Below are 10,254 nucleotides of genomic sequence, written 5' to 3'. Positions count from 1 at the left end.
ACAAGAATATAAATAAAACATAAAAAAACAGACAGAGTTGGAACTCTTTTAATAAAATAATATATACCTCTATACACGATCATACAAAACCCTCTTTTTTTGTATTTATTTTTACTCACACGCACACACGCACACACACACACATATATATATATATATATATATATATATATATATATATGTATGTATGTATGTATGTATATATATATATGTATATATATATATATATGTATGTATGTATATATGTACATACACACACTATCTTTTAAGCTACTGACCCTAAATGGGAAGATCTGCGAACAGATCTCTGACTTGTTTTTGGAGAAATTGTTGCAATTGCTTCCTCCAGAGTCATATCTCAATGATGATCATATTCATCACAAAAAATCACTGAAAATAATCGCTGGATTTTGCAATTAATTTTGATTATTCTCAAAATTAATTTCTAAATTACAAAAATTCTTATCGAACAAAATTATTGGTCGCAAAAAGTCACTTATAAAAATCGCCAAAAGCAATCACAATAATGAAAACTTGGGAATCCAAAGCTTCCAGCACAAATACCAAGCAGTATAGCATGTCATTTCCAAATTTCTGGTTGAGTGAATAGTGTTACGGTGCTGTTTTTCTTGCAGATGGCGCCCAATTGACCCTACTATACTTTGTAGTTGACAAAATCAAAATCAAACAATGCACATGTACAAAATTAGAAATATAAAATGGCGATGATTTACTCATCGCACCCTATATAAATATATGTGTGTTTGTTACACACGGGAGCGAAGACATGTTACGATACAAGTAGAGAAATTTGAAAAGACAACACAAAACCAGTTATTTCTTCAAATACAATGTTTATATACCCAAAATTTTATAACATTTTTCTGACATAACAATTTAAATATATACTTTAACCATGTAACACAAGCCTTCTGTAGTTTTTCCACTCTTGTTTATCTATCTATATATATATATATATATATGTATATATATGTATGTATATATATATATATATCATAGAAAGTCAGGAAGTATGAGATAACCATTTGATATCCTTAGGGTTATGGCTATTTTACACCCTTCTTTTATAGTAATAAATTCAGTGTTGAACATCCATGCATACACATATACATGCATGTACATATATATCATCATCATCATTCCATGCTGGCATGGGTTGGACGATTTGACTGAGGACTGGCAAGCTAGAAGGCTGCACCAGGCTCCAATCTGATCTGGCAAAGTTTTTCCAGCTGGATGCCCTTCTTAACACCAACCATTCTGAGAGTGTAGTGGGTGCATTTTACATGCTACCAACATGTTACATGAGAAGTATGACATCTGTGGTTTTAATCTATTAACATATTTTCATCTTATTTCTTATATTATAGTTTGAACAAATTTGATGGTATGTATCATAAAAATATCAATGCTGCACCAGACAATTTTAACAACTTTGATGATGACCCAACATATTCAATGCCAGAAGACAACTCCAAATTAGATCTGGACAGTGTTATCAAAGAACGTGATGCAGAAATGAATAGGGCAAACAATAATTCTATGACTCCTTATTATAATCCAGATCCTGATCTAGATGTTGAAGCTACTGAAGTATAACAAGCTAAATATTATATTTGCTTGTGAATGTAAAAGAAAATTAATAAATCCCATCAATAGTTAATGTTTTTGATTTTGAACATTTCATCAAAATCAAAAACACATATTGGATAAATATATTCATACATTTATATGTATTTTGTGTGTGCCTTTATATGCATATATATATATATATAGGGTCATCCCATAATGCGTTTTTTTTGCACTTCTTTCATTTTTCAAAATTAAGATAAACAAAGTTCTTTTCAATCACAAAAATACTCTCCTTCATTTTCCACAATGCTCTTCCATCTATCTAGTAGACTTGCAAGGCCCCTCTTCCAAAATTCACTTGTCCATGATGAAAAATACTCCTCAAGTACTGTTCTGACCTCCTCTACAGAATTCATATTTTTTTCCGTCCAAATGATTTTGAAGATTGAAGAATAAATGGGTGGGGCATCATTTCCCATTCAAACTGCTCCAGCCTTTGGAACATCATCCTCACAGTATGTGGCTGAGCATTATCCTAATGAAAGAACATCTTTTGTCTTGAAACCAAAGATGGTCGTTTTTCTTTGTGTGCTGGTGTCAATGAATGGTAGAATGACCAAATGCAAGCTTCTCTGGTAGTTCCTCAACAGTTACAATGGGATTTTGTTCCACCAGAGTTTTTGCAGGATGTCTTCATCAAGCTGTACAGATCTTCCAGGACAAGGTTCATCTTCTAGGCTGTAGTTTCTGGCTCGAAATTTCTGGAACCTTCATTGACACTGGCTTACGCTTATTGTCCGATCCCCATATACTGCATTAATATTCCTCGCACATTCCATTGCATTGTTGCATTTATTGAACTCATAAAGCAAAATATGCTGAATATTCTCCTTTGTCACTTCCATTATAGCTTTGAAAAAATAACTGTTAAAATTACTACCTGCTTTTATAACAAGTTGATGCATTTAGTTTATCTGGTCCCTCTCTGACTTTTAGTTCATGCAATCGAAAAAAACGCATTATTTATGGGATGACCCAATATATAGTATAAATAGAAGTTGAAAATGCACTGAGAGTAGTTAAAATGTCTCTTTATTATATTTAAAAATTTAACTGGTTTCACAGTTTACACTGATTTTCAAATAGTTGAAATAGAAAGATGTGGCCTATGTTGCCACTTTCTATTTCAACTATTAGAAAATCAGTGCAAACTGTGAGACCAGTTAAATCTTTAAATATAAGAAAAAAAATATTTTAACTATTCTCAGTACATTTCCAGCTTCTATTTTTTCCTACATTTCTACTCTTGTGGAATAAATTAATTTTGTTTTCTCTCTCTCTCTCTCTGTGTGTGTGTGTGTGTGTGTGTGTGTGTGTGTGTGTGTGTGATTGTGTGTGTGTGTGTGTGCATGCGTGCGATCTATTTTTATAATTAACCACTTTTTATAATATTACATAAAATTTTTATCATGATTATTCAAAAGCATTTCATAGTTGTTAAAATATCTATAGTGTAATATATTGAAGTTATTCAGCTTTTAAGTCATCATCTTATCTTGAGAGCCAAGCATGACTTTTTTAGCTATGTGTTATTTTAAATTTATCATGGAATTGTCTACCATACAACAGCCAAAACAGGTTGAACTCCATCTGTATCAGTTCTTTTGTCAAAGCTGATTGAGAAGGAAAGATACTTCAGGCTCATATGAAGATCTGAACTGAGCATTGCAAGCTAATGAATCTCTTATTATTAATTACTTAATATTATTCTTACTTTCTATGATGTACTGTAATAACACCAAAGTACCTATTTCTAAATAAAATGACTAAGTCAGCCATTTACAGGTTAAAAATCTTGGCAATGTATATGGCTGATGATGGTATATTAATCAGCAGCCTCTTGATAGATAGTCTAACGCCCTATAAGCTCAGCCAAGCAGCATTTTTTACATCAGCAGTGCAAGGAACTGTGGTAAGAATTTTTGATTGAGTGTTAATTTTGTAAATAGAATTTTTAACAAAAATATTTGTATATCCTGAAAACTGTGTAAAAATAAATTTATTTAAAAAAGTAACTATGTCTCCAATTATTATTATTGTTTTATTCCTATATCACTGATAAATCAGTTTACACAAATAGATGGAGTTTTGAGCTTCATAGATAACCAAGAGCTGAGATGAATGGCAAAACACAATATAACCTACCCATCATGGTGAAACAGGTTCTGGATCATGATGTATATATATACAACTGGATCCCTTGCCAATGTGTCATTGTCAAACCTTCCCTATCTCCTCATCACTCTTCTAACAAATTCACTCTTCAGCTGCTATAATTAAATGAGAGCAGAACTACATAATTCATATCTTTCTGTGCTACCAGTTATCACCCCCACTATCTGGAACCACTTTCAATTAAAATTTATCGTGGAATTGACTACTATACAATGGTCAAAACAGGCTGAACTCCATCTGTATCAGTTCCTTTGTCGAAGCTGATTGAGAAGGAAAGATACATTTGCCCCCATTCTTTAGATTATTCCTTTTCACTCACATTTTCCATCGATCGCCCTTATTCTGTGTTACTACTCCCTCTCCATTGAATCATTTCATGCAGACTACCTACACTCCTGTCGCTATACATCCTTACCTCACTCCCTGCACTCTCAAAACTTTTAACTCTCTGCCTATCATCTCTCTATCTTTCATCCTTCCGCCACCTATTATTATTATTATTATTATTATTATTATTATTATTATTACTATTATATGTTTGGTTTTTGATTTGTATTTGTAGAAGTTGACTCCATGTCTCACCCAGAGACCTCAAGAGACCAGTTAGAAGTTCAAGTTGGTGTCAAGACTAGGGTGCCAAATATTTGGTTTTGCACAGAATATTGTTCTAGAGAATGTCTGTCAAAACAAGTAAATTAGAAATTTGATTTTAAAATAATTTGATTATAAGATGACAGTAAAAGGTGTTTGCAGTTATGTACATTTAAGAGTATATTGTTACTGTTTACAGATTAAAATATTTTGTGGATTATATAGACAATATTTTACGTAGGATATGGGCAGTTCCCATGAGCACTATTTTTTTAATTTCTTCCATTTTGGGATTTCCTAGTATCTGAGCTAGGTAGCAATCAGCCTCTTTTGTTATCAGTCCTAGGGCACCTATGACAACAGATATTGTTTCAGTCTTTAGGTTCCACATTTTGCCAGTTTCTATTCCAAGATCTTTATACTTTCTCAGTTTTTGGTAGGTCTTGACTTACATTTATGTTGATTGAGACAGTCATATCGATGAAGAAGCATGAGTTTTGTCTGAAGACCTTCAATATCCGGCCTATTTGCATCTATCTTTCTGTCAGTTTGAACTGTCAAATTCCAAAGGATTGAGATGTGGTCATTTTCAAGCACTGGAGGTGGTTTGTGTTCCCACCAGTTTTAATTGTGGGGCAGGTCTAAGTCTTTGCAAATTACCCAGTGAATATACTGTGCAGCTCTATCATGCCTGTTGAGATACTCTGTAGGTGCAAGAAGGCTGCACAAGGCGACAACATGATCAATGGTTTCATTTTGTTGTTTACATACATGACATGTTGGGATACTGCTGTTCTTTAATATGTTGGCTTGGTAACTTCTTGGGCTGCTATGATTAAAACCCATCTGTCTCTGATTTTAAGTCAGAAGATACTAACCATTGATGGGTGAGAGCTTTGTCAACATCAGCATTATTAGCTCTCTTTGGGTATTTGCCACTGAGAGGTTTTTCTTGCTATTTATCAGTAAGAATATTTAAAGCAAAAGATCTAGTAAGGGTTTTCAAATGCTTAGCTTTTTCTGTGCTTGTTTCCAGTACATCTATTTCTGGGGTTTGTTGCATTTGAAATTCACTTCGATATTTCTTTGCTTGTTTTGTTACTGAGTATGATGTTTTCTTGTTTCCATGCTTTAAGACAAGTTTTAACATCCAGTCATCAGAATTTTTCAGGTAAGTGTTTAGGCCAATTGTGACAATGTTCATTGTTAATTCCAGTTGTAAAAGTCCACAGCCACCCTGTTTTCTTGGCAGGTATAGTCCTTCAATATCTACCTTAGGGTGGTGCATTCTATTCATTGTTAACAGTTTTAGTATTTTTCTGTCAAGCCAACAGATTTCAGTAACTGACTAGTTAATAATATTGAAACTGTAAGTCATGACCAGTATGGCTAAAGCATTAATCACTTCGATCATGTTTCTTGCATTCAGTTCTGTCTTGAGTATTACCTTAACCCTGGAATAATATTCTTTTCTGATCTTTTCCCTCATCATTGAATGTTTGATTCCATCACCTTTCAATACCCATAAGTATTTGTAGCTCTCCACTGGTTCTAACTCCTTTATAGCATTCTGTTGTTCAGGGTTAATGTTGAAAGAATTTTGATAAAGGTAGCTTTTTACACATTTATTTAGGCCAAATTCTACCCTTATGTCATCACTGAACAGTTTTACAATTGCCAGTAAACCCTGTAGTTGTTGGTAATTTTTTTGCACAGAGCTTTATCATTATTGAGTGAGGGAGCAATGCATGCTATCAAAGTGACACTGGGGTAAAATATATGAAACCCAGTATACCTATCATGACTATTCTTCTGATAAGGGTACACCAGGCACATGGATCACAACCATATGTGTGCAACATGGTAATCTCATATCAAGACAAATAACACGTGACCTTGCAGGTGGAGCCCAGTTAGAATTTTCTTCAGGTTAGAGTAGCCTATCCTGCTCAAAAGGTCCTTGAGTAAGGGTTGTTTCAGGATGTTTAATAAAACACCAACATTTCCAAAGGTGAATTATTCAAACCCAAAGAATTCCTCTCAGCACATAGCTATGATGCTCCCTCACTACTTCTGCTCAGGATCAGAGATGTATATATAGTCAGCCACCCAGGGACATGCTCAACTGGTTAAGGTCAAACAACTGACAAGCAAATCTGGTATTGAGCAGAATATTTGCTTTGCCCATCTTTTGTACAAAGACAAAACATGTACATGATAATACTTCCAATCAAGTTAAGATCAGAAGCCATGAGAGCCACTGCCTGGTACTGCATCAGGGCATTTATTATTATTATTATTATTATTCCGTTTACATATTTGTTTATATTTGATATAGATAATACAGGCACTCCCCATACACACACATACACTTACAAAAGCATAGACACATTGAAGGATACGCATGCGTAGACACATACAATAGGAATACAAAATACAAAATGGCTGATAGTTAGCAAGGTGAGATACACATAAGAAAGAAGAAAGCAAAGGACCACTGATGAGGTCACAGAAGTGTGACGAAAGAACTCTGGCCGAAATAGGATTAATGTAATATAAAGCTGAAGCAAATTAACACCAAATATACAGTGCATGTGTTTTTATTGGCTAAACTGGCAATATGACAACAACATTATTATTATTATTATTATTATTATTATTATTATTATCATCATTAAGACATTGTACAGTATCCAATATCGTGATGTTGTTGATTGAAGATATTGTGTCTACTGGGGGTAGACAGTACTTTATGCAGCATGCATGTAGTTCCAAGTAATGTTGATTTTTGCATTACACCTATATTGCAGGGTATTTCTAGAGTTTCCAGATGTTTCTTCAAGTTGGGTGGTGTTGAATCCAATGCTCCTATTGGGCTACAACAAGTAATCTTAGATGCCAAGAACCCTCCTATGTATCCAAGCTGTCCCAAATAACACTGTTTTCTGGAGCTGTACTAAACTGGGTTTTATGCTTATTTCCTCTGTTCATCTGTTCAGATCTTTGGAGATAGTTTTCAGTGCACCTATAACTACTGGGATACATTTTACCTGCATTTTCCATAGTCTCTGAAATTATTATTATTGTTGTTGTTGTTGTTGTTGTTGTTGTTGTTGTTGTTGTTGTTGAGTGAGAGAGCAGCACATGCCATCAAAGTGATTATTATTATTATTTTTATCATTATTATTATTGAAGATGTTGCAGTGTATCCAGCATTGGGATGCTGTAGATTGAAGATATTATATCTACTGGGGGGTTTTTGTACTGTCTTGCTAAATTACAAGGACAACAGGCAGGCAGTACTTTACATAGTATGTGTGCAGTAATGCCGATTTTTGCAAACACCAAGACTGTAGGGTATTTTAAAAGTTTCCAGATGTATTTTCAGCTTGGGTGATATTGAACCAAATGCTCCAATGACAAAAAAAAAAAATCTTTATGTTTGACTCTCACTTGTATGACTCAAGGATTGTATTTCTTTTGTTTTCTTCCTCTTTCTTTACAATCCTGGAATCAAATAAACAACTTTGCTTTTCCTTGTCTATAATTGTTATTCCTGGTCTATTATTTTCTAACTTCTTGTCTCTTTGAATAGGTAAGTCCCACAAAATCTTTATTATTATTTGTTATAGAGGATAAGTAATAATGGTTCACCCCTCCCATGTGACAAGTGGTATGAGAGGTCACCATAAATAAGAGAGTATGAGACAGTGAGAGAGAAAGTACAAAGTAGGCAGTCAGAGATAGTCATGTCTTTACTGGTTTTGCTAAGTATACTGTATACTGAAGTGGGTGTTACATCAATCCAACGTTGTTAAGGATATAACATTATTATCATTCATATACACACAACAGATTAGACTGTTGGAAAAGAAAATATCCTAACATCAGGCTACAACAAGTAACCTTAGATGCCAAGAACCCTCCTAAGTATCCTAGCTGTCCATAATAACAGTTTTTTGGAGCTGTACTAAACTGTGTTTTATGCTTATTTCCTCTTTCTATCTGTTCAAATCTTTAGGGATAGTTCCTAATGCACCTATAACTACTGGGATATACCTGCACTTTTACCTGCACTTTCCATAGTCTCTGTAATTCAATGGCTAGATCCTTGCACCTTGCTATTTTTCCTATACATTCATATTGATTTTTTTCATCCTTTGGGACTGTAAAGTCAATTATCTGGCACTTTCTATTCTCTTTAACTACTATTACTAAATCAGGCTTTCTAGCCTCTATTACTCTGTCAGTCTGAATGATAAATCCTACAACATCTTATATTTCTTACTTTCTTGTACTTTACTGGGTTCATGTTCATATCATTTATCAGTATGTTCAAATCCTAGCTTTCTACATAGCTCTCAGTGGATTACTCTCCCTAGATTGTCATGTCTTTTCTTCTATTCTTTCAGTGCCAGCATGCTACATTCACTTACTATATGAGTAACACTTTCCTCTTTTGATTTGCATAGCCCACATTGGGAATCTACTTGATTTTTGTTTATCTTGGCTTATATCCAATTAGTCCTTAATGCTTGATCTTGTGCTGCTATTAACAAACTTTCTGTCTCCCTTTTCAGCCTTCCTTTCTGCAACCATAACCATGTCTCACAGTTACTACAATTATCTTTGGGAATCTACCTTACAACACCTTCTTCTGCCAGTTAGACAATTTCTGTTCTTTTTTCTGGTTCTTAGCTATGTTCGGGGGTTGGGGGTTTCTCTATGACTTGCTGTGACTCTAGCAGCTTGCCATAAACTTTCTTCCCTATTACCTACATAGGAGTCTATATCTACTCTAGCTAAATCCATGCAGTCTTCTACTGATATTAACCCCTATCTACCTTCCTTTGTGGGTAAGTACAATCTTGCTATTCCTGCCCTTAGGTGGAGTGCTCCATTCCTAGTTCTTCTGTCTAGCTTTGCTAATTCAGTTTTTGTTCAGTCTACAAAAACTGCTGAGTATCTAAGTAATGATACTGCCCAAGTATTTACAGCCTTCAATATATTCAGACCATTTAGCTTTGACCTCCTTAGCTTCCACACCCTTCTGATGTACTCTTCAATTTTCATTTCCATTTCTGTAGTTAGTACTCTGTCAGATTCTAATTCTCCTAAATATTTATACCTCTCTCCTCCTTTCAATGATTTTAAAGTCAAACCATCTGGTAATTGGATGCCTTCAATGCTGACTACCTGTCCCTTTTTTATGACTAATATTGCACACTTATCTACGCCAAATTCCATGCCTATATATTTGCTGAAGAGTCTTACAGTCTGCATTAAGGAATCTATCTCTTTCATTCTTACTAAAAAGCTTCAGATTATCCACTTAGAGCAAATGGTTAATTTTTCCCTTACTATTTCTGAGCTGATACCCTGCCTTTGCCTTCCTTAATACTAAACAGAGGGGAATCAAACATAAGACAAATATTAAAGGGGTCAACAAATTGCCCTGGAAAATTTCCATTTTGATATTAACTTTCTCTAAGAGTGTGTCACCTGAGTAGAGATCTACTTTCCATTTCTTCCTGCTAAAGCTAATTAATTCTCTTATGTTGTCTGCTATACTGAATATACTCAAACCTTCACTTATCCATGAGTGTGGGATGATGTCATAGACTTTCCTATAATCTATTTATGATATTGTTAGATTTTTCTTTCTTGCTTTTACTTAATTTAGAACTGCTTTGTCCATGTATAATAGATCCTGCAACCTTTCTGTTCTTTTGGTAGTAAATTCTGGTTGTCAGGGTCCTCATAAATGCTTTCTGAAATCATTCCTGTTAACAGTTTCCACACTAATGGTAAGCAAGTGATTGGTCTATAATTACT

General features: G+C 34.2%; 2 protein-coding genes across 2 annotated transcripts in view; both read left to right on the top strand.

Annotated features, from left to right (window-relative positions):
* The window catches only part of LOC106877918 (protein dachsous), a 62,077-nt gene extending 60,457 nt beyond the window's left edge, over positions 1 to 1,620 (top strand). Inside the window, exon 13 of the mRNA XM_052965883.1 lies at positions 1,392 to 1,620. Within this exon, the coding sequence (XP_052821843.1) occupies positions 1,392 to 1,620 (229 nt within the window). The remainder of the gene's footprint in view (positions 1 to 1,391) is intronic.
* The window catches only part of LOC106877917 (uncharacterized), a 27,201-nt gene extending 23,533 nt beyond the window's left edge, over positions 1 to 3,668 (top strand). Inside the window, exon 6 of the mRNA XM_014926980.2 lies at positions 1,392 to 3,668. Within this exon, the coding sequence (XP_014782466.1) occupies positions 1,392 to 1,620 (229 nt within the window). The 3' untranslated portion in view covers positions 1,621 to 3,668. The remainder of the gene's footprint in view (positions 1 to 1,391) is intronic.
* The last annotated feature ends 6,586 nt before the right edge of the window (positions 3,669 to 10,254 follow it).

The sequence above is a fragment of the Octopus bimaculoides genome, chromosome 2 (genome assembly GCF_001194135.2).
Source record: "Octopus bimaculoides isolate UCB-OBI-ISO-001 chromosome 2, ASM119413v2, whole genome shotgun sequence".
NCBI lineage: Eukaryota > Metazoa > Mollusca > Cephalopoda > Octopoda > Octopodidae > Octopus > Octopus bimaculoides.
Note: the sequence above shows the minus strand (reverse complement) of the source record. Positions and strands in the feature narration are given on the sequence as shown.